This window comes from Carcharhinus amblyrhynchos, chromosome 6, assembly GCF_965287045.1.
Source record: "Carcharhinus amblyrhynchos chromosome 6, sCarAmb.v2.hapA, whole genome shotgun sequence".
NCBI classification, from domain to species: domain Eukaryota; kingdom Metazoa; phylum Chordata; class Chondrichthyes; order Carcharhiniformes; family Carcharhinidae; genus Carcharhinus; species Carcharhinus amblyrhynchos.
The window spans coordinates 33,361,806-33,387,594 of NC_137329.1; the positions used below are offsets into that span (position 1 = coordinate 33,361,806).

General features: G+C 43.2%; 1 protein-coding gene across 6 annotated transcripts in view; it reads left to right on the top strand.

Moving 5' to 3' along the window:
• tub (TUB bipartite transcription factor) overlaps window positions 1-25,789 on the top strand; it is a 368,210-nt gene that overhangs the window by 253,934 nt on the left and 88,487 nt on the right. For 5 of the 6 annotated variants that reach the window (XM_080190162.1, XM_080190165.1, XM_080190168.1 and 2 more), the window contains exon 2: window positions 20,019-20,070. In XM_080190162.1, the coding sequence (XP_080046288.1) occupies window positions 20,019-20,070 (52 nt within the window). Of the gene's footprint in view, window positions 1-20,018; window positions 20,071-25,712; window positions 25,776-25,789 lie in introns of those variants that run through there. The other variant, XM_080190169.1, reaches the window with a different exon arrangement.

Genomic DNA, 25,789 nt, shown 5'->3' on the forward strand with positions numbered 1-25,789 from the left:
TCGAGGCATTCCAAAGTGATTTCACATAATACCTAAAATGATGTTACGATTCTGCACATTCTGAGAAACGGTAGTATTTCTCTTATTCCTGTCTGTATTTGTAAATCTGTAGCTGGAACCAGTGGTGTACTAAAAAATAAATGATCTTTTCACAATAATGTGCCTCTACTACAAGGTCTACAGAGGTTCAAGAAGGCAGCTTCCCACTGCCTTTTGCAGGGCCAATGCGGATGACTTCCTTGCTCTTGTAGGAAATGATGGGGCATCTTTTGGACTGACCTAATGGCACCCTCAAGCCTAGATCATATCACATCCAATCCAATCTTTTATCTTGTGGTGAGAGTGCACCAACCGAGCCACGCTAACACTGGACAAATCTTTCCAGAGCTAAATGACAAACATTTTAGATAATTCTGAAGATAAGGAATGGTGAGTAATGATTGCATTGTGGGATGGGGAGACAGTGGTGGATATTCATTAAATACCACTCATATCAGCCATTTAAGAACATAAGAACATAAGAAATAGGAGCAGGAGTAGGCCATCCAGCCCTTCGAGCCTGCCCCGCCATTCAATAAGATCATGGCTGATCTATCGTGGCTCAGTTCCACTTTCCCGCCCTCTCCCCATAACCCTTAATCCCCTCTCCTATCAAAAACCCATCAACCCGCGTCTTAAAAATATTTAGCGAGGCAGCCTCCACCACTTCAACGGGCAGAGAATTCCAGAGATTCACCACCCTTTGAGTGAAGAAGTTGACTTTATTAGTTATTTATCAGTTGGACAAACAATTTGGCACATGCAACAATGTTGAATTTCTACATCTTGATTTGATTTGATTTAATATTGTCACGTGTATTGGGATACAGTGAAAGTATTGTTTCTTGCATGCCATACAGACGAAACATAGTGTTCATAGTGTACATAGCGGAGAAGGAAATAAGCGAGTGCAGAATGTAGTGTGACAGTCACAGCTAGGGTGTAGAGAAAGATTAGCTTAACTATGGTAGGTCCATTCAAAAGCCTGATGGCAGCAGGGAAGAAGCTATTCTTGAGTCGGTTGGTACCATGCCTAGTGAGATTTTATCTCAAAGCATTATAATATTACATGAAAAGTCAGTGTAAATGCAAATTTGTGTGTAGAGGTAAGTGATAGCAAATGACTTATACCTATCAGTGTGCTCCCATGTAAATATAATTGGTTAAAACCCGACTTTATAGGAACCCAGTTGTTCAGCATTGTTCAGGTGGATAGCCATATCTCTAAGAAACCAAATCAACATTGTTCAGATTACTGATGTTTCACGGAGAAAGATTTTGTTTGTGTGGTCACCCATGTTGTCAAAGGAAAGCAGAAGCAGAGGCTGGGAACTGTTGCTCCTCTCTGTTTCTGTAATGTTCCTCCAGTTCTACAACCTTCCAAAGTATCTGCACTTCTCCAATTCTGCCTTCTTGCACATTTCCAATTTTCTTCACACAACCATTGGATACCACTGGCTACCACCAACACCACAAACTACCGGCTCAAAGTGGAGAGGATCTCTAAGCAGATCACGCATATCAACATGCCTACCCCAGTCCAAAGCTGGCAACTCCACATCAAGGCAACCATTGGTGATCATTCTTTCAGCTACTTAGGCCTAACTCTGGAATCCTTTTCCAACACCACTCCACATTATTATCTCATTTTCCTTCTTTGAGATGCTCCTTAAAACCTCCCATTTTGGCTAAACATTTGGTCACCTGTCCAAACATCTCTATCTGTGGCTGGGCATCAAATTTTGTCTCATAACAGCTGCTATAACATGCGTTGAATGGTTTATTATGATAAAGGAGCTAAATAAATGGGAGTTGCATAGGATATAGGGCACAGAACCAAAGCATTTGGTTTAACCACTCCGTGCTGGTGTTTTGCTCCATTCAAGCCTTCTCCCATTATTCCTTATCTATATTTTACCATCGTAACCATCTATTCCCTTCTCCCTCATATGCTTATCTACTTCTCCTTAATTGTATCCATAATATTCAAACTATGGTAGGGAGTTCCACATTCTGACCATTCTCTTGGGTAAAGAAGTTTCTTCTGAGATCCCTATTCAGTTTCTTTCGTGAATATATCTTATATTGATGGTCTCCAGTTACACTCTTCCCCACAAGAGGAAATATTCTCACTGAATCCACTCCGTCAAAACCTTCCATCATCATAAAGCTCTCTGAGGGTCACTCCTCAGTCTTTTCTGACAAGAGCAAGCAGACCCAAACTCTCCATCCTTTCTGACATGTATACTGTTGTTGATGATGAGAGAGACAATTGTTGGAAGATTCACCTTTGGCTGCTCCTGGCCACCTTGTTGTGGCTGGTTGCAAATAAATGACATTGGCAGGGAGCTGTAGCAGGTTATGCCCTTCCCCTCTCTGCCAAGGAATGGTAAGCGTGGTCAATACTGTGCACAAGGAAAGGATAGAAAAATAGAAATGGAGTTCATGTCAGTGTTATTGATTGCTAACCTGAAATATCCCATCTAAAGCAGATGGTACAATAGTTAGCAGCCACAGTGTTTTGAGCTGTCATATATTCTGCAATCTAATGTCTGACACTTTTAATCAGTGATGAGTTATACTCTATTATAATAACATTCAAAGGATTCTGCTGGTCTAGTTCATAGCGAAAGTGTATCAGTTTTTTTGGCACGGGTCCAATTGAATGAGATTAGCACCTGGACATGTCTGTTAAAATCTCTGCCAACCTGCCAAACCCATTGAAATAAAGAATACATTAGAAATATTCTAACACTTTCATTCATCACCAGTGTATCTGGCTGTTGCATCAGTAGATCGATATCTAATTTCAGCTTGGGCTTCTAATCCATTTATTGAATCTATAATTCAGATGTACAGTGTTGTTCGAAGAAACCCTAGAAAGTTTACCAAATTAAAATTATGGGACAAGTGCCTCCTGAGTCCCAGGAAATTGTCTTTCCATTAAAAAGAATTTAATGGATAAACATTATAATTAACATCAAGGGTATTGTTACTGTTTAAGAATATTGATAAGTTCCAATATTTATTAAAAAATTAAATTTATGCACAACAACCCTTTGTAAAATCCTGTTGCACTGAGACTTCTCAAAGAACGAAGAAAATTACAGCCCAGTAACAGGCTCTTTGTCCCTCCAAGCCTGCACCAACCATGTTGCCCGACTTAACTAAAATCCCCTGAAAGAACAAAAACCCCTAAAAGAACCCCTTTCAATAACTACTCGGGGACACTACTCTTTATTCAGTCTATTCGCTCTACACTCCAAACACTGACTGCCCACTGTGGGCGGATCCCAACAGCTCACCCTACACTTATGGTCACATGACCAGTTCCCTTAAAGGGGCTATGTCCCAACATACATAACACCCTTATTTTGTATTTGTAAGCATTCTATAAAAGGTTCAAGAGAAAATTTTGAAAACTAGTCAAATTAGCATTGTCTTGCAGAAATAAGTCTGTACTATATCTCACTTCATGCTGTTCTATTTTAAATACGGTCTCATACTTGGGCGTTTTGGACTGGATGCATCATTTGGTAAGTATACTGCAGGTCTTCTCGGGTAATTGAATTTTAATCAGTCTAAACAAATGGGACAAATGTCTCTCATCTAATTTCTGTAAGGACTCCAAGGGCTGGAATTTATGGGGTGCGATATTCCCCACCTTAAAAGTTAGGGAAAGCTGATGCTTAGAGCTGTTGCCCCATATGAATTAAATGGCTAGTTGGTCATTAAGTGAGTTGAGGCAGGAGTTTCATCTGTCAGGAACAGGAAACCCTATCTCGGAGAGCTGCCCAGCAATCAGAGGAGATGTTTAGCACTGGATCGGGGACTTGCTAAGTGCTTGGGGGACATGGCGAAGGGAGTGGGTGGAGTGGGTTTTGAGAGGTTAAGGGTAGGAGAAGAACCTTGGGGAGGTAGCATCTTGCTGGGGCTCTCAATAAGGAACAAACTCCTCCCCTCCCCCCACCCCCATCCCCCATGTCCACCTGCACAGGGAGACCTGCCAGGCTGGGTGCTTGTTTTGTGCCTCTCTCCTCAATGGTTAAATGCAGACAGCAGTGGGATGGAAGCCTGAATTGAGCAATTGGTCCACTGGCAAGCCAATGCTTCCACACCGCCACTGGCATAATTGCAATGGAGGAAGGCTCAGGTGGATAGGTGCCAGGCAAGCTGTTCATTGGATTTTACATGCCCATTGCCTTCTCACTCACTAGTGGAGGAGTGTCAAATCCAGCCCTAAGTGTAATGTGTTTGGGCAGTTGCCAATCAGTTTCTAGTAGACACAAGTCTACAACACAAAAACTGGACCTGGATTACCTCTAAATCAACATTCCAACTGAGGATGTTGCCAAGGATGATGCACAGGAAGTGAAAAGGATGCACTGAGGTAGCAGGCTGCCTCTGTGAGTTTATGTTAAAGGATATTGTTGAAGCAATTATTTAATCCATGATAATCTTGACCTGGGAGTTTAGTTGTGTGTTGTATGCTTTGTAAGATGTGGGAGTGATCACCTGAACCAGCTATATTTGGTTAACCTGATACATATTACATTTGATCTGACAATATTTGCTGCAGAGTAGATGCAAAAATTGCCAAAATATCCACATTTTTAATTGGTGCAAATAGTACTGGTGAATTATATGTAATAAACATTGTATTATACATCTGATTAATTTATGGCAAAGATGTTTCTCTTTGGCGCCTAGGGCAGTAACTTGGTGGAGTGAACTTTCTGCTCAGAACCAGCCCAGTGTTCATTCTTTCGATGTCTGCGGCTGTCTCATTTATCAGACAGCTTTTTTTAATGAGAGCTACTGTTTGGTCTTTTGATATCGGGCCTGTACTCATGGAGTTAGAGATTTCTGGCATATTACTATGAGCAGATACCAAATGGAGGTGAGAAAGAGAAAGGGAAATATCTAAAATACAGTCATGTTGAACAGCTCTTGTTTACCTCTGCTTGCCAGGATGATGGCACAGTGATAATGTCACTGGACCAATATTCCAGGAGCCCAGGTGAATGTCCTAGATGCAATGTTCAAAACCGACCATGGCAGCTGGTGGATTTTAAATTCAATTGATAGAGTTAGTGTCAACAATAGTGACCATGAATTGATTGTCATTTGGCTAATTAATATCCTTTAGGGAAGGAGATCTGTCATCCTTACCTAGTCTGTCTGACACATGACTCCAGGCTACAGCAACGTGGTTGATTCTTAAAAGCCCTCTGAATTTGTTTTGATTTATTGATGGATTGTGGGCATTGCTGGCCAGGCCAGCATTTATTGTCCATCCCTAAATACCCTTCAGAAAGTAGAGGGGACCTGCCTTCGTGAACCACTGCAGTCCCTGTGCACCCACAATGCTGATAGAGAGGGAGTTCCATGTTTTTTAACCCAGTGATAGTGAAGGAACGGCAGTGCATTTCCAAGTCAGGATGGTGATTAGACTGGAGGGGAATGTCCAAGGGGTGATCTTCCCAGTATCTGCTGCTTTTTTTCCTTCTAGATGTTAGTGGTCCTGGGTTTGGCAGGTACTGTCTAAGGAGGTTTGGGCAGTTTCTGCCCCTTTATCTTGTGGATAGTACATACTGTTGCTCCTGTGTGTTGTTGATGCAGGGATTTAATTGTGGAGTGCCACAATTAAGTGGAATGCTTTGTCATGAATGGTGTCAAGTTTCTTGAGTGTTGTTGGAGCTGCACCCATCCAGATATTTGGGGAGTATTTTATCGCATTCCTGACTTGTGCACTGCAGATAGTGGCTAACCTTTAGGGAGCCAGAAGTGAGTTACTTGCTGCAGGATTCCGATCCCCTGACCTGCTCTTGTAGCCACAGTATTTCTGTGGCTAGTCCAGTTCAGTTTCTGGTCAATGGGAACCCTCAGGATGTTGATAGTGGGGGATTCAGCGATGGTAATACCATTGAACCTCAAACATTGTTGGTTCTAGACTCTATCTTGTTGGAGATACTCATTGCCTGGCAGTTGTGTGGTGCGAATATTACTTGACACTCATCACCCGAAACCTAGGTATTGTCCAGGTCTTGCTGCAGTTGGACATGGACTGCTTCAGTGTCTGAGGAGTCGCGAATGGTGCTGAACATTGTGCAATCATCAGCAAACATCTCCACTTCTGACCTTATGATGGAAGGAAGGTCTTTGATGAAGCAACTAAAGGTGGTTGGGCTTAAGACATACCCTAAGGAACTCCTGTGGTGATGTCCTGGAGCAGAGATGACTTACCTCTGTAGTAAACTCAAAGGTGATATGTTGTGTCTTCAATGACAATATTTATATTTGTACAATCAATAGTCTGATATAACTACAATACACGTCTACTCTCTTCTCCTCCCTGACTCCAACTGAGTTCTTCCCTGATCCAGGATGCATGCCACTTGCTCCTGATTGGCTTAGCTTCCTGCGCGGCCTCACTGGCCCAGTCACATGACCCTCAGGTATCAGCCTGTTAAAGGGGCCACGTTATCACAACAGCCATAACCATCTTTCTTTGTGCTAGGTATAACTCCAACCAGTGGAGAGTTTTCCCCTGATTTCCATTGATTCCAGTTTTGCTAGGGCTCCTTGATGTCAGATCCAGTCAAATGTCGCCTTACTATCAAAGACAATCACTCTTCCCTCACACCTTTATTCCATGTTCGAATCAAGGCCGTGTGATCCTGGCTGAACCCAAACTGATTGTCAGTGAGCAGATTGTTTCTGAGCAAGCGTTGCGTAATGGTATTGTTGATGACCCCTTTTCTCACTTCCCGAGAGTAGATTGATGGGATTGTAATTGGTCAGGTTGGATTTGTTCACCTTGTCAATTTTCCGCATTGTGAATAGATGCTAGTGTTGTCGCTGTACTGAAACAGCTTAGCTAGAGGTGCAACAAGCTCTGGAGTACAAGTCTTCAAGTACAGTTACTGAAATATTGTTAGGGCCTATTGCCTTTGCAGTAACCAGTCTCTCCAACTGTTTCTTGATGTCACATGGAATGAATTGAATTGGCTGGCGACTGACATTTGTGATGCTGGGAAACTCCGGAGGAGGCTGAGATGGATCATCCACTGGGCATTTCCAGCTGAAGATTGTTGCTAATGCTTCAGTCTTAGCTTTTGCACTGATGTGCTCAGCTCCCCCATCATTGAGGAGAGGAATATTTATGAAACTTTCTTCTCCAGTGAGTTGTTAAATTATCTTCCACATTTCATGATTGGATATGGGAGGACTGCAGAGCTTACGTCTGATCCACTGGTTGTGGGATCACTTTGTTTTGTCTATCACTTGTTGCTTCGTTTGTTTGGCACACAAGTGATCCTGTGTTGTTGCTTCATCAGGTTGACACCTCATTCTTAGGTATGCCAGGTGCTGTTCCTGGCATGCTGTCCCGCATTCTTCGTTGTGGTGACATGCAAGCCATTCCATTCAAGTGTAATTGGCGACGGGTTACAAATGATGACTTTGCCAGCGGTGCCCACACCCCATTAAAGAATAAATTTAAAAAGACTGTTCATTACAGCATTGATCAAGGCCTGGGTGCAGACTTAGGACACATTTATTCACAACACGGAGAGGTCCATAATGGAGGTGCTTTAATCCTTGAAGGACAAACATGTTGAATTGGGACATTTTTGTGCTTATATTCCTTTTGGAAGCTAACCATATTATTTTGTGATTTAACTAGAATTGTTCTTTTCTTCAGAGAGACACTCAGTTAATTTTTTACCATTAGTTGCTGGTTCAAGTCCCAGCCCAGAGGCAGCAAAAAGACATTGGTCATTAAATCTATTTTGGTCATGCCGATCTCATTAGTCTTTTCGATTAATCTCAACATCTATCATTGAGAAGAGGAAATGGCTGAATTCAGCTTCACAGGTTTAACACTCCCAATATGAGCAAGCACTAAGATTAAAACTAAAAATGCTGGAGAAACTCAGCAGGATTGGCAACATCTATGGTGAGAGAAACAGAGTTAATGTTTCGAGTCTGTATGACTCTTCCTCAGAACTTCAGAGCAGGACTGAGATTACGCTTTCCTGATAAACGTTTAAGATTCTTAAAGTTATTCCTTAAATGAAGGAGCACTTTGCAATGAAGCAGCACTTAGAGTGTTATTAAGTGAAAACAAAACATCTCGCATTGGAGTTCATGTGAACTGAACTAGCATAAAAGTAATGTTCAAAATAAGTAATTTGCTCTCCTGTTAGCAGTGTCATATGATATCTTGGCCGGAAGTTCACCAATAATGAAATCCACTTTTATCTAACAATATTTTAAAGTCTCATTTGTTAGAGTGAGACATGAAAGACTGAATTTTCTTGGGTGGCAATGCCAGATGTTGGGTTGAAATCCCAGTCTGGAACCCAGAAATGGTCATGATGAGCTTACAGGTGCGATCTTTCTGGAGGAGACCAAACAAGACGCTGCCTCCTGGAGTCCCATCCAAGTAGGGACAGTGACCAGGTTCCAGCGGTCAGGATGCCAGTCAGCATACTTGCAGCACAGACTGCCATGGAGAAACAGGAGTGGGAAAGTGTAGATCGCTCAATGTGCACCTACTTTTCTCTAATTTTTGTGAGTCTGTTGTGGACTTCCTGCTTTAACACATATTTAAATTTCTGGGATAATCCACTAAACATGAAAGAAATGAAAGAATTCCATAGGATTTCTTTGAAGAGACGGAAGAGACAAAAATGAAAGTACATAAAATTAGAGGCAAAGCATTGACATGGATAGAGAATTGACCAGGAGGCCACAACAGGGATAATGGTCAAGTACTCAGACTGGTAGGAGGACATTAGTGATGTTCCCTCAGGGATCTGTGCTGGGCCTTCAGACTTTCACCATATTTATAAATGACTTGGATGAAGGAATTGGGAGCCATGTACTCAGGATTTCTGACAGTAAGTTAGGTAAATAGGATAGACGTGAGCCGAATGTTGCAAGGAGATATTTTTCGATTAAATGAGTGAACAAAATGGTGACAGATTAAATTCAATATGGGGACATATGAGTTCATCCAGTTTTAACTTGGTCAGACTTGATGGGCCGAAGGGCCTCTTCTGCACTGTATGATTCCATGATTTTATGACTGAAGAAGAATCATTCAATGTATTGCTAGAAAAAACGGTGGTTCAGGGATTCGAATACAGAAATCACTAAAAGTTAGTGAATGGGTACAAAATACTTACTCAAAACGCAAACGGAATATTGGCCCTTATCTCAGGGGGCTAAAGTACAAAGGCATGCTATGTCAAACAGTTCTGTTACAGTTATATAAAGCTTTGATTAGATTCAATTTAGAGTGCTGCATTCAATTCTGGGCAGTTCACCACAGAAAAGGATATACTGCCCAGGAGACAATGCAGCACGCATTCATCAAAATGAATGGCTAAAAGTATTCAGCTATTAGAACAGGTTGCATACACTAGATTGAAATTTCCCTGAGTGAAAGGGGTGATTACAATGATCAAAGGAGTTGATAAGGTAGATGGAGAAATAACTATTTCCTGTGCTTGGAAGAACTCGGACCCCTCACCAAAACGGCTAACGAGTGGAACATTGGAACTGGCACTTCCAGGGCTAACTCAACTCTACAAACCTTTCCCCTGGTAGCACTTTCATTTCTAGAAAGGCAGGTCACCCTGCAACAATCAGTCTCCCCTCTGAAGAAACATTCCATTCGAGTGTTGATTCTGGATTCTGGACGCACATGAAATCCTCACTTGTATCCATTGTGATTGAACCCTGAAGCTTTTTCCTTTCTTTTACCCCTCCTTGTATAAGGGCAAAGGAGTGGACATTGTGAAGCCCCTCTCCCATATGTACAAAGAACAAAGAACAACCCAGCACGGGAAACAGGCCCTTCAGCCCAACGAGCCCGCGCTGCCGCATCACCCTACACCTATTCTACCCTGCGTGTCTACAAATGGAACCCCTAACTTAGCCAGATTCAGGGGAGAATAGTGTCAATCTGGTAAAACCAATCAGCCTACGAGCACATCTTTGGGGTGTGGGAGGAAACCGGAGCGCCCGGAGGAAACCCACGCAACCACAGGGAGAATGCGCAAACTCCCACAGACACAGGCCCAAATCCATGTATCTGCACAGCTAGCAGTGCTAGTCACCGAGCTGTTGCGGCGCCCGTCTACCGGTCCAGGATCAAGCACGCACACCGACACGAAGTACTAGGCCACTCCCGGAACCTCCAAGAGCAGCCCACGCACGACCCACCGTGTGCATGCCCCTCGTTTGACACGAGGTGGACCTCCACCTGTGGAATAAAAAGACAAAAACGTTAATCTTACAAGCCTGCTTTTCCGGTGTCTCCCGAGGTTCTAACCTTATTTAATAGCCCCTACCATAACCCTCCATCCTCGTTCCACTCACGTGTCTATCTAACTGAACCTTAAACAAGTCCAACGTTCCTGCCTCCACCACCCTACTTGGTAGCGCGTTCCATACCCCCACAACTCTCTGCGTAAAGAACCTTCCTCTCACTTCCAAATTATACCTCTCCCCCCTCACCCTTAAATCATGACCTCTCGTATTTGTACCCAGTCTAGGGAGCAGTCTCTCACTATTAACTCTATCTATTCCCTTCAGTATCTTATATACCTCTATCATGTCCCCCCTCAATCTCCGTCTTTCCAAGGAGAATAGTCCCAGTTTCTCCAACCTTTCCTCGTAACCCAGCCCCTCCATGCCAGATGTGTGTGTAAAAATAAGCCAATCCCTTTGACTTCATCTTCCATCGAGTTTGCTGTGTAAGTTATTATTTTTAGGGGATTGGAGCACTCCAAATTTTAAGAATTAGAGAAAGTAAAAGGGGGAAATCAGAAATTAAAACAAAACCTTTCTGTTTACAGATGGGTCATGAGAGGAGAAATCTGGGCTGCTTGACTCAATCCCTCTCCTGTCCATAACAGCAATCCAAGACTATTAAGGCCTACTCAACCAAAGTAAGTAGGTAGACTTAACACACAGGTCAGTCATTATGTTATTGAGTGGCAGAGTGGGCTTGCAGAGTTGGATGACCTACTTTTGCTCCTATGTTTTTAAATAAGGCTGGAACTGTTCAGCAAGCCAGGCATCCAATGTGGAGAAAGGGCTGCGGGTCTAACATGTCAGACGTAATTAAAAATGTCATTCTCTGCTCCAGACTGGATGGGGCAAACCATAATTCCATGTTGTGCAGAAGAATTATATGTTTAGATTCGTGGCCTTAAGTTTTCCATTGACATCAATGATGTCAGCTTTCCTCTGTGTATAAAATTCTCAGTAAATATATCAACAACAAATGCCCAGCAAAGGCGACGTTATTCTGTTTTCGCAATGGGCATCATTCCAGCGCACAAAATCTCCAAATAATGTGATAACCCCTTTCACATTTGCTGGGAAACTATAAGAGTAAATTAAAAGAATTGTGTAATTTGTGGATACAATTTGAAAATGATTTCTTGTTTACATTGAAAACGATGGATGGTAAAGGACACAACAAGGAGTCTTTTCCAGATAGCTTTCAGTAATGTGGAAAAATGTAAGGGCTTAGAGCAACTTGAAAACTGGCCAGAATATTAAGAGGGAGAAAAAGTCAATGCATCCGAACTCATTGTGGCTGAAAAGTGGTAATTTATTATCAGCGACTCCGACAAGCTTGAATTGCATTGCGAAGCAAACTGCCATTGTGTATGAATGTGAGACATTATTTGCATTCCAATGAAGATAAGTAACATGTTTGTCAGTAATAATTGCATTCAGATATCATTAATAGATATATGTAATGCTATTATAAATAATGTGTCATTCAACATGGAGATGTGTGGCTGACCTTTGACATGAGTATCTTAATTAATTAACATGTCTGTAGCATGGGCTGAGTATGGTAATGGTTGTATTGACATGAAGTGAACTTGAACCTTTGAACAGTCATTGATGAGGTTAATCCTCCTTACATCCCTGAAATAGGAGACCTGGCAAATCATCCTGAGCACTGAAGGAAACTACAGAGGTTATTGATAAAATGAGTTATAGTGTTGATATGGGAGAGCAGAGACACTAACTGTGCAACTTAACAAGACATTGAAGTAGCAGCTCTAGTGGACAAGGCTGTCAGAAACACTAATGGGAAGCAAAAGCAATCATCCTCAGCATTAGGGTAAGTGAATAGATGGGAGCGGGGAAGAGGAATCCTTGGACAAGATGGAGAGGCAGTCAAGGTTTTCTTGTGGGGCTCAGAACGTTCCTTTCCCCTTAGACTGCAAGGAAATTTAGATATAATAAAGGAAGATACCTTGCTAGGCTATTCTAGCATTTGGTACAGCGCTTGAAAATGTATCCTGAGGAGGAAGCTACTGTTGCTGTTCCTCTCAGGCTTTGCATTAAAATGGAGTTCATACTCTAAGTCTAAACTGGATATGGAAAGAACTCTCAGGGCACGTATCCATGCTGCCTGCAATTTTAAATGTTAGCCTATCATAAAAGGGCAGGAAAGGAGTGAATTATTCCCTTTTGTCTATTTCAACTGCTGCCTTTTTTAAAAGCGGTATCTCGGCCCTTTGACTAAGATGCAAATGAGATCAAGTCTTGGAGGAGAAGCGATGCTACTCCAATCAGCTTAGATCATGTAGATCAAGCCCAAAACAGGAGGTGAGAGCCCTGTCTTGTCAGCTTGGATCGGGAATGTCTCAACTTGTTGAGACTCTGAATTGGAATAAAAACAAAAAAAAGAGTAAGAGTTCACAAAAACAATGGTCATCGTTTCCTATTTATTTCTCTGCATAAAGAGGCATAAATATACAAGCATCGCTTACAAAATCAAGATGATCAGAGCAACATTAGCGTCAATAAGCTGGGGGGCATGGTACCACAGTGGTTAGCACTGCTTTCTCACAGCTCCACGGACCTGGGTTCAATTCCGGACTTGTCTGTGCAGAGTCTACACATTCTCCCAATGTCTGCTTGGGTTTTCTCCAGATGTTCCAATTTCTTCCCACAGTCCAAAGATGTGCAGGTTAGGTGCATTGGCTATGATAAATTGCCCCTTAGTGTCTCCAGATGCATCGGTTAGAGGGATTAGCAGGGTAAGTCTGTAGGTTTACGTGGGTACGGCTAGAGTGGGATTGTTGTTGGTGCAGACAGGATGGGCCAAATGGCCTCCTTCTGCACTGTAGGATTTCTATGAAAATGTGTTGCTAAGTATTATGTATTGTAAAGCAAAGCAGCTCTGTATAGGATGTTACATGATCACATGGTGACATCATCTGAGGCACTTGGAAGATTTTCCTTGCCTTCCATCCTGGACTGTAGGCAAGTAACACTTCTCTAATAAAAGTCTACAAACACTGTGTGGCAACCTTTTCATTCCTTTATCTTTACTGTTAATGTTAGTTGACCACTTTAGTACACAACAGGAAATAACAAAATTGGCAACAGAATGGTTTCCCAGTAAAAATAGTCAGAAGAAGCAATTCAGACCCTTGAGTAAAAGATCAATTTGTTTTTAGAAGACCACTCTATTTTCGATTGAAGTGCACTAAACCTGGCCATTGGAAAGGGGTTTTTAGCTGACGGTGTACATTAATTTTAAAACTGATAAAAAGCACTCAGTAAGTGTGGCTTCATAAAGGAATTTTGCTTAGCAGAAACAAAGCAGTGCAATGTTATTTCTCTAAACTTTGAAAAAGAGAAGAAAAATAAAGGTGGATGTCCCTTTCCTGTGTGATACAGTGACACATGCCTAGAGTTGATTGCTCTTATTTTGACAGTGGAGAAGGTTTAATTTCAGTCTGTACTTTCATGCACACTGTGAGCTGGGAACCATTCCTTGTATGTTTTCGAGACATGAGGTACTCCCCTAGATCACTTTAAAATCGCAGTAAATAAAATAAAGTATGAACATCAGAAAAAGTGTTGTACAACACTCGCTTGTCTCATCACTAAGAGAGTTAGGGAGGGCCTGATGTCTCACTTTGAAGTTGGGGCATCTTCCATTGGCAGTGAGGGTATCGCCTATCAGCTGGAATGACAGTTTGAGACCCGTGCTGCCCCTTCTTTGCAAGGCTCACCGGATCTTGCACCAGGGCAAAAGTGGGCTTTCCCCCAAAATCAAGTCGCTGACGGGTTTCTTGCGGGTCCTCCGGTTTCCTCCCGTAGCCCAAAGATGTGCAGGTTAGATGGATTGGCCATGCTAAATTGTTCCCAAGATGTGTAGGTTCGCTGGATTAGCATTGGGAAATGTGCGGTGTTATGGGGTAGGGTGGAGGAGAGGGGCTTGGTAAGATACTCCGTCAGAGAGGTGGTGCAGACTCAATGGGTTGAGTCTTCTGCACTACAGGGATTCAATGATTCACATGTTCTGTGAATGCCATACTGCAGATAACTGGCTTACAATAAACTAATCATTCTGTCTCAGTTCTGCTTGCATATGACTGAAGTTTCGAAATGTAAAGGTATTATTGGAGTTCAGAATTTGTAACAAAAGTAATTGCTTGTGAAAATAGACATCCAGCAGAGCCCACGCACTGGCAGTCCCAAATTTGTAACAACCATGAGGACGAGGTTATCACAGCAATGTTGTTTACCCAAGCTAGCTTAGAATTCAGAACTTGGCAAAACCTTGGGTACAAAATGGAAAAAAAATCATTCAATTCTCTAGCAACCAATAGCAAAAGATGCTCTTGAAAGGAAAAGGAACAGATAACACCAGCAACAACAACCCTTAACGTATAACCTGCCCCAACACCCTTCACAAGAATCAGAGAGTTTGCTGCTAAGTCCCACAAGAAGATATCAGTTGGCAGGCGACCAAAAAAGCTCGATCAAAGATGAAAGCAAAACACTGCGGATTCTGTAAATCTGAAATAAGAACAGAAAATACTGGAAATACTCAGAGCAACATCCGTGGAAAGAGAAACAGAGTTAATATTTCAGTTCAGCGACTTTTCTTCAGAACCGACAGAAGGCAGAAATGTCAGAGGCTCTGTGCAGGGGATTGCGGAGAAGGGAAGGTTGCTGTCCTCAGCCTGCTGCAATGTTCCAATAAAGCTCAATGCAAAGCTCCAGAAACAGAGCAACATCTTTCGATTTGGCAATTTACAGCCTTGTGGACAATACATTGAGTTGAACAATTTCAAATTGCAAACTCTGTCCTCCATTTTGTTTTTGTGTTTTCCTTTGCGTCTACTGGTCTTAATTTCACAGACTTCCCTTTCCTTCTTTCTCCCCCCTCTCCCCTTTTACTTACACAAATCCTATTACATTGCTATTGTCCTTCAGTTCTGAAGAAAGCTTCCTGACTTGAAAGGTTACTTTCTTCACAATACTTTTAACAGTTTCTGTTTTCTTCACAGCTTGATCATAGAGGTGAGGTTTAAGGAGCTTTTTAAAGGAGAGAAGGCAGGGAGGCAGAGAGTTCTGGAGGTGGAATTCCAGAGCTTAGGACCTGGGCAGCTGAAAGCTTGGCCACCAAAGGTTCGGCAGAAACTTTGGCTCAGGCTCAAATAAATTGCCACAGAAAGGGATGAAGTTAGAGGTGGGGTCTGAAGACAATGGCTTAGTCTCCTCAATATTTAATATGAGGAAATCTCTGTTCATCTAGCATTAGACATCAGGCAAGCAGTGCACTGTGAAGAGGTCAACAGAGAATATCTGTGAGGTACAGCTGGGTGTCGTTAGCATAAAGATGAAAACTGATGTGTTTCCAGATGATGCTGCCAAGGAGTAGAGTGTAAATGGGAAATAGGAAGGGATCAAGATTTAATCCTTTGGGAACTCCAGAAGTAACAGTACATGAATGAGAAAAGAAACCAATCATAGAATCCCTACAGCATGGAAGGAGGCCATTCAGCCCATCAAGTCTGCACAATCCCACCCAGGCCCTATCCCCACAACCCCATGCATTTACTCTCCCTGACACTAAGGGGCAATTTGGCCGATCAATCTAACCTGCACATCTTTGGACGGTGGGAGGAAACCAGAGCACCCGTAGGAAACCCATGCAGACACGGAGGGAATGTGCAAACTCCACACAGAGAGTGATCCAAGCCAGAAATTGAACCTGGGCCCCTAGTGCTGAGAACCTCCAGTGCCAACCACTGTGCCACCATGCCACCCTCAATACAGGTGATTGTCTGACCATCTCTAGATCGGTAAGAGTGCAACCAGGCGAAGCTTGCTGCACTCAGCTAGATGACAATGGAGAATCATTGGTGGAGAATGGTTTGTTCAACAATACAGGTTAAGGCAGATGAGGAGGGAAGTTTGTGATGATTAAAGTCATATATGAACCACCCAGCAGGGTTGCAGAGGCACAATTTTGATTTGGAGGGGTTCGGCAACATGATCAAGGATTTTGAAGAAGAAAAGGAGGTTAGAGATGGGGTGATATAATGCAAGGATTGTGGGGAGGGGGCAGAGTTGGAGAGGTGGCGATGGTGGGTCAAGAGGAGAATTTTGAAGAGAGAGTGATAATGGCAGACTTGAAGGGGAGAGGGACAGTACCTGTGCAGAGGAAATGGTTAACATTCAGTTAGCTTGGCACCAGGAAGGGAAGTAAATTGCCAGCAGTTTGTTTTAAATAGGGTCAAGGAACATGATGTCTCTCTCAAGGGCAAGATAAACTCTGAGAGGGTATAATGGCACTAGGAGAGAGAGTGAGAAAACATGCAGGTTCAGGGCTAGGGCTGAAGATTTAACAAACACCTTACAAATTAATTTAGAATAGACAAGAAGAGCTGATATTCACAGCTGTAACGGGGCGGAGTGTTTAATCAAATTAGTGAAACATGTCCAAGTTTTAGCATATTTTAATCATCTTGTGTGCACTCTCTTGCAAACAATCTGAAATTTTCCAGCCACGCACGCCACACAATCGGAAATTCCTGCCTGAGGTCAATGGATCTTTGCACGGTCTGCCAAATATTCTGTCCTGCCTGCTACAATCCCCATGGCGGGCGGGTCAGGGAAATTCCGCCCTCTGTCTCTGGTGGATAACCTATTTTAAAAACTTTACAAATACATTGACATTTCCACAGATGTGCTCAACCCTTACATTTCAATTCTTCACACTTCTTAATAGAGGTATCAACACATTTATTTCAAATTGTGTTCACATCTCCGTCAAGTCACGTTCTTCAGGCCACGAGAATCTGTACGTGATTGTCATTATGAAAGACACTTACATAAATTAACACAGTGCAAATCACCACCTGAACAGTTGAAGAAATGCTTTGTTGCAGTACAGAATCTGCTTCAATCTACTATTTTATTCACCATAGTGCATTTCCCGGACCATGGGCAGAGTTAAGTCTAGTCACAGAAGGTGAGAGGTGGTGATTGAACCTGGAATGAAGACGGGCATGCAGTGGCTGCCACTTGCCTGGCAGTGTGCACCTATAAAAAGTCTGACAACACCAGGTTTAAGTCCAACCGATTCCTCGAAAGCTCGTGAGTTTACTATCAAATAAATCGGTTGGACTTAAACCTGATGTTGTCAGACGTTTTACTGTGTTTACCCCAGTCCAACGCCGGCATATCCACAATGTGCACCTATCTCAGTGGTGAGGAAGGTCGAGGGCAGCTCTCCCACCCCGAGGCCAACTGACAGCTTTAAGTGGCCAATTAAGGGTCATTTAAAGACTTCTGTCAATGGTGACTGGAGATTGCCCAGTGAAAGCTGGCTGTCTCCTTGCAGGTTTGGGGAAATTCTCCAAATCAGGCACCCTGTGCCCATGAAGTGAGCCCCCCAGCAGTCAAGGCTGACCCTGTGAAAAACCCTCCACTACCAGCCTCAGCAATGACCCACAAGCCCACGCCAGAGCCTTCCCAACTAGCCCTGCTGAGCCTGACTCCGCTGACCTCTGTTCCAGAGCAGCACCCACGATGCTGTGCCAGGCGAGGTGCAGTCCCAGTACTGGCCACCCATGGCATTGCTGGAGCTGAAGAGCTGCCAGCCCTCTAATTGGCCAGCAGATCTAAGAGGCTGGATCCAAGCCCTTGAAGAATGGAAAGCCTAACACCAGACAGCTGATTGCCAGATGGCGACAGAATTGGTTTAAGGCTCCCAGAAATGGCTGCCATGGAAATGGCCCAGTCGTTACAGCCTGCTGCTATCAGAGACATTAAATTCTCAACCAGGTAAATCTCCATGCTCAAGCTTTGTCTCCCTCCTGAAGCTTCTTATTTCTTTGTGGGGGTAAAGGTTTAATCACTACAAATTCAGACATTACAGGTGACAGGAATGCATTAAAGATACTTGGAGGGAAAGGCATTTCTTCATTCTGAGATTTCTAGTTGTAAAAACCATTCACTGGGATCAGAGCACTGTCACAGTCCATGGTTCTCCTGCAAAAGATGCTAAAGGCAGCACTTTAATGTGCCAGATGTCTCATTAACCACAGGGGAACACACTTACAGAAATCAACAGAAATTCCTACGCTACTCTTCTTTTTACCATGGGATATATTTTCTCCACATGCAAATAACTGTTTCCATGGAAAATGAAATGTGTGCCTCCAGTCCTGTTTCTTAAGGTTTAAGCAATGCATTGGCCTTACCAAAGGTAGTACACATATAAACAAAACTCGACAGATCCAAATGTTTCTATATAAATCAAGCCAAAATTGTTTGTCATTGAAAATAATCTCAGTTCTTTCTGGTAAAATGACTAGGACAAATGTACCACAGATATAAGGTTTTCATACTGATTCTTGTTCAGGAGCAGTGGACAGCTGTTTTCTTAACAGATTTTCTTTACCCTTAAGCTTGCTAACTGAAGCTTTCCCAGGCCTGGCTATGTTGCTGATAGTATATTTTTATTCATTGATGTTGACAGATGGAAAATTGCAAGCAATGTACCTAGGGTTTTGTGTTTAGTCTCCTGTTGCATGGAGCTGCCATCATTGATCTGGGGCCTAAAGGCGTTTTGATTTTACTTCTAGCTCTCCAAATGCCTTGTGCAGCAGATTCTCCTACAGCAGGGGTAACCCATACCTGAGTCACGGATAGGATTATAGAATCCTACAGTGCAGAAGGAGGCCAATTAGCCCATCGAGTCTGCACCAACCACAATCCCACCCAGATCTTATTCCCTTAACCCCATGTATTTAACTTAGCTAGTCCCTCTGACACTAAGTGACAATTTAGCATGGCTAAGCTACCTAACCTGCACATCTTTGGACTGTGGGAAGAAACCGGAGCACCTGAAAGAAACCCACACAGACACGGGGAGAATGTGCAAACTCCACACATACAGTGACTTAAGCCAGGAATCGAACCCGGGTCCCTGGCGCTGTGAGGCAGCAGTGCTAACCACTGTGCCACCGTGCCGCCCCTATCAGGAGCTATTAGAGCATTTTGTTTTCCATCGCAACCAATCATCTGGTTTCCCTTTCTAGATTTTATCTAGGAGAGGCAAGTTGGGAGAGTTCCATTGACGCAATCAAAGCCACCTATGCATTTATTGGTAACATGAAGAAATCTAAAAGCTCCAGAAAATTGCAGTGTTGGGAATTAATTAACAATGAATAGGAAGTAGATACCTGGGGCGGGATTTTCCTGCCGGATTTGCCCTGAAACCAGAAAATCTCACCCGAGGTCATCAGACCTTTCCATGGTGCACCCCTCGCCCACTATGATTCCCGTGGTGAGCAGATGGGAAAATTCGCCCCATGGTTATTTAGCTCAAGTAAAATAGATTAGTTAATTCTAAAATAATGTGCGAAATTCTTGAAAAATTCTTTCAATTGGATGTGTACTTGAAAGATTAAAAATCTTTCAGAGGGTAAGAATGGGGGGAGTTGTGACGGGTCTAATTTGGTAGCTCTTTCAAAGAGTGCAGGCATGATGGGCTGAAGGGTCTCCATCTATGCTGTATGATTCTACGATACTATTGAGATTTCAGGGCTGGGCCTTCACAATCTATGATATCAAATTCTAGCGGACACATATTGATTATCTGTGTTTGTTTTCCTTCGCAGTGTTCTGGATGATGAGGGCAGCAACTTGCGACAACAGAAGCTCGACAGACAGGTAAGGGTTAGTGCCACACATGCTGCAGCAAATATAGCGTTTGGTTTCCATGGGAAGGAATTCTTCTCACTCTGGCAAGTGTTTGCCAAAACTTCCTGGCTCCAGGCATCAGACTTGGGGTATCCCAATGATGCACTGGAGAATCTCCCTTGAAAGTTCCCATGCAAAGGTTTACCCAGCAATTGATCAGAAATGCTAACTCCCCTGGACAACTGCACTGACCTGGGGACCATCCAGTAAAGCAATTTAAATCACTAACTCATTGTTACTCTGAAAGAGTTAGAAGGGGAAAAAAAGCACTTCTAACTTCTGACTAGTTATTTTAAGCACTCAGACTGAACCCTGCATGTTATTCTCCCCCCACACCACTCCAACCCCTAACTTAACCAAGTACCTCACTCCCCATGACAATCTCCTCCGCCCCCCCAACTCAAACTATAACCCCCTCCTCATCTCCCCGTCAAGCCGATGTATTCATGGAACTGCCCAGGATTGGCATGATGGTGGGCGGAGGAACACATATTGGCATGATGGGCATGAGTAAGACCTTTCAAATTTACCTCTACCGTGAACCACGAGTCCTTTAAAAGCTAGCTCGTCTCTTTAAAAATAATGGAGGATAAGGTAGCTATGCCTATCCCCACAATGCAGCTGTCCTTGTTGGGATAGCAGGATGCGGGTTCATGACGTAAACTAGCCCATACCTGTAAAAGACAGTGCTGAAAATCAGAAACCCTGGCAATGGGGTCGGGACTCCCGGAATGGGGATCCGAAGCCATTTTCACAGCTCATCAGAATATCCCGGTCTCCATGAAAACCCAGTCCTATCTTTCATGCCCTTGGGATGTCCCAAAGCACTTTATAAAGTACTTTTGAAGTGTAATCATTGTTGTATCATAGAAAAGTCGGCAGTCAATTTGTGTGCAGAAAGCTCTCACAAACTGATGACCAGAAAACTGTACGGAGAGGAACTTTACAATTTGAGGCATTGCTGGACTAGGCACCAGTGTAGGTTTTATGAGTGCAGGAATGATGGGTGAACTTAAATTGCTGGGAATTAGAGCATCTAACCAACGGTGTTTTAGATGAACTCAATGTTCATTGAGGGTGGAGATGGGAGGCTGACTGGGAGAACACTGGAATAGTTGAATCTGACAATTAATACATGAATGTAATGCAATGCAGGTTGATGGAAACACAGAATATGCTCTGATTATTTCTTAAGGAGTAGAAATTAATTTTTCCAGTTGCTCTGTGCACTAGTTTAGTAAATTTTCCTCGCACCCCCTCTAACACCTTCCAGAATTGATTACAGTTAACTGAAGTCTATGGACGGAGTTCTCCCATCTAGGACTACGTTCCCTGGTGGAGGCAGGAAAGAGAAGTGTTGCCCTCTGTCGAGACTGGCAGGAAATTACACTATTCTGACCTCATTAATTATGCACCCAGGGTTTTGCAAGTATTCCATGGCTGGGCAAGCTTGGATGGCACAAGTCCTGCCATCATATTGGGATACCATACTGAAACCCAATACCACTGACCCACCATTGAAGAAAGAAGGTAGGCCTCCTGATAAAGGAGATGGGTCTCCAGGAACACTGAGGGTGGAAGATGGGCATCCTCAATCACATTAAAGCTGAAAGATCCATCTGTAGATGCTCCCCAGACCGCATCTACCCCCATTTCCCCCACTACTGCGGTGTTTTGGAGTCCAAGGTTGCTGGCGGCCTCCATCCTGAACTCCAGAGGCAGCTCCAGACATTTTTCAGATGACTCCTGTCTCCTGCACCCCATGTTGTTCTAGACCTGTTCTGGACTAGCATGTTTTCCCACTGGCATCACGGAGAATTGGGCCTTGGGTAGAAGATTTTAGATGGGTCTTCATCTGCATTCCATTAGCGGGATGCAGATCAGCCATGTTGGCATTCAGTGGGTTTCTCGATCCATGAACAGGGGAAGATCCCACGGGAAAGCCACGGAAGCATAAAACCAATTTTTGGACTCCTGATAAATTTACCCCCCCCACCCCACCACTTGCCATAAAAACTGCTCATAGGGCCATGAGAGAATTCAGCTGTAAATGTTTGGCAAGGTTTAGCATAACCTTCATACTTCTTTTAGCCTTTGCCTCTATTAATATAGGCCAGGATCCTATCAGTCTTTTAACATCTTTCTCTACTTGTCCTGCCATCTTCAGAGATGTCTATTCATAAACCACATGCGTCTCTCTCTCTGTTCCTGCATCCTTTCTACATCTTTCCCATCAAAAACAAGGCATTCTCCACCACAGTGTACCGCACCCCCCCCCAACCCGGATTTTCAACGGAGCCTCTCTGTCACTGTAAAAATGGCAGAGGAGCTGAAATCCGGAAATCCCTCTCCCAAATACAGCACCTATCATTTTCTTGATTGAGATGTGCACATGCATATTTTGTGGGGGTAGCTGGCCATATAAAACAACAGCTGCCTTCCAGTCATAAGCCAGGAGAGGGAAATACAATGTACTCCATTTTGCAGAAGTTGGGTATCCCTTTGTATATGGCCCTGGACACCTTTCACCCCAAATTGATAGAGTTGAGGTGTCCTTTGGGATTGTTAAAAGTGGAGATGAATGCCTGTAAAAAGTGCATAAATTCATTAGAGCTGTCAAAAGTAATTGTCAAAAGTGCCAAAAGAAACTATCAAACAAATTGTCAACTATTAATGCATTTAAAACTCCTTTCCCTTAAATCTTTGAAAAAATTGTGTGTAGTGTTTAAAAAAATCACTGCTATTTAACTCGGTCTGTTAACATAGATCTAAGATTTCCATTACTGCGTCAGTGCTGCATGACTGATTTCACAGCCTTCCATTATCACATTGGGGTGCCCGCCATTTCACTGTTTGATTGACAGCTGCAAGTGGTTATTTGTTCTTTGAAGTAGAAGTATGAATTCAAATACTTGTTTTTGTAAGGTATGATGCAGTTGAAGGAATTTAAATGTAGTAAATAGATTTTCATAAACAAGAGAGTTGTTTATTTAAAAATAAAACTCTGCACCAGGATGTTTTGAACTTTGCTTCATCTCATCTTACCATGGATCCTGAGGTCTGCCCATGGTGGATACTGGGTGAGTTAGCATGGTAGATGGAAAGCACATATGGGTGAGTGGGCAGGCACTAAGATGGCAAAGGGCTATGGAGGTGGTTGAAGTGTGCAGATTGGCATGGAGGGTAAGAGGGACCCTGGGTGGGTGGGGAGCATAAATTGGCGTGGTTTGACATGAGGGGTGTGCAGGGCGTGGGGGGATATGAGCAGTGATTCTTGGATTATTAAAAATGTTTTTTGTTGCTTCTTAGATGTTGGCATGGTACCAGTACACGGAGGCAGGCCTTCCGCACAGCCTGTCTCTGCATCCTCAACACTCATTCAGGGTCAGCTCATTTACACTGTTCCACCCTCACCATTCTCAGGCATGGGCCTGACCAACATAAGAAATCTAAACCACGCACAGTGCCAGGGACCTGGATTCAATTCCTGGCTTGGGTCACTATCTGTGTGAAGTTTGCATGTTCCGCCCCATGTCTGCATGGGTTTCTGAAGGGTGCTCCAATTTGCTCCCACAGTCTGAAAGATGTGTGGGTTAGGTGCATTGACCATGCCATATTCTCACTCAGTGTACCTGAACAGGCACGGGAGTGTGGCACCGAGGTGATTTTCACAGCAACTTCATTGCAGTGTTGATGTAAGCCCACTTGTGACATTAATAAATAAACTTCTAACTCAGGAAGAGGCAGTGATGGGTCATCCAGTCAGCACTTCTAACTGAAGGTAGCTATAAAATCTTCAGCCTTACCTTTTGCACTGATGAGCTAATCTCGCTAGTATCTGAAGATGGGGACATTTGTGGAGTCTCCTCCTCCAAGGAGTTGTTTTATTTTCCACCACCATTCTCAGCTGTATGTGACAGGACTGTAGAGTTTCGATCTGATCCGTTGGTGTATTTGCTTAGCTGTCTATTTCATGGTGCTTATGCTGTTTGGCACACAAACAATGCTATGTTGTAGTCTTACCAATTGACACTTCTTTATTAGGTATGCCTGCTGTTGATCCTGGCATGCCTTCCTGCAGCCTTCATTGAACCAAGGTTGATTCCTTGACTTGGTGGTAATGTAGAGTGGGAGATATGCCTGTCCATGAGATTACAGATTGTATAGCATTCCGCTGCTGGTGGTGGTCCACACTATCTTGTGGATATCCAATTTTGCATTGCTATATCTGTTCAAAATCTGTCCCATTTAGCACAGGGGTAATGCCACACAAAACGAGGGAGGGTGTCCTCAATGTGAAGGTGGACTTTGTCTCCACAAAACCACTGTGGTCATTCCTACTGTTACTGTCATGCACAGATGCATCAGTGACAGGTAGATTGGTGAGGATGAGGTCAAATAGGTTTTTCCCTCTTGTTGATTTCCTTATCATCTACCAAAATCCTAGTCTAGCAGTTATGCCCTTTAGGACTTGGCCAACTCAGTTGGTAGTGATGGTACTGAGCCACTTTTAGTGATGGACACTGAAGTCCCCCTACCCAGAATACATTCTGTGCCCTTGCCACCCTCAGTGCTTTCTCCAGGTGATGCTCAATATAGAGCATTCTAAGTCATTGTTATATACTACAAAACACAAGGGATCCATGACGGAGCCCCACAGGAGCACACCGAAAAGAATGTTCCAATTGCAAGATCATCCTTCGACCATCGGACATTGCTTCTTGCCACTGAACTAATTTTGGATCCAACTTGCCAATTGCCCCTTCAGTTTGCCATTTGGGATTTTGACAAATGTCTTGTTAAAATCCATGTGGACTGCATGAAATTGACCATCTTGTTCCCACATTTTCTTAATCAGCAGGAGATCAGCTGAACCTTCAGAGAAGGTCTATATAATTCCTTTGTGAATTTCACTGAGTTCCTTCTGAAGTTGGAGTCAGAAATCAGGTCAGCGCTCAACAAAACTCTGGGCCAATATTTGATTGGAATGCTGCAGTGTTCCAATCTTGAGACAGAGGGATGACCAATGTTTCAGGGAATCATTATAACTTGAACCACATTGTAGAGGCATTTTCACAGAGTTCCACATGCAAGAAGTTGTGCTGTAATCAAAGTTTTCAAAGTTTATTTATTGGTGCCACAAATAGGCTTACATTAATATTGCAATGAAGTTACTGTGAAAATCCCCGAGTCGCCATGCTCCGGTGCCTATTCAGGTACACTGAGGAAGAATTTAGCATGGCCAATGCACCTTTCCAGCATATCTTTTGGTGGAAACCGGAGCACCCGGAGGAAACCCACACAGACATGAGGAGAACATGCAGACTTCGCATAGACTGTGACCCAAGCCGGGAACCAAACAAGGTTCCTAGTGTTGTGACATAGCAGTGCTAACCACTGTGCCACCATATAATAGAGCACAGGTCGGAAAAGCGGGATTACTCTGTAATCTCCAGCCTGCATTTCCTTCATGTGTAATCCCTGTGGGATCCTGCGAATGGAGAAGTTACTGTATTCATTCAGTACGCATGTGGATGTTTTGTAAAACATTCTCTTTAATCAGAAAAGATTTGTTTTTTTAAAAAAAAGTCTTTATTTATGCTAATTAACGCCTTAAAGCCTCAATGCAAAGAAGCCACTGATCTAAGCCAGTCGTTGCTTTGTTAATTGAACAGGTCTAAAGTTCACT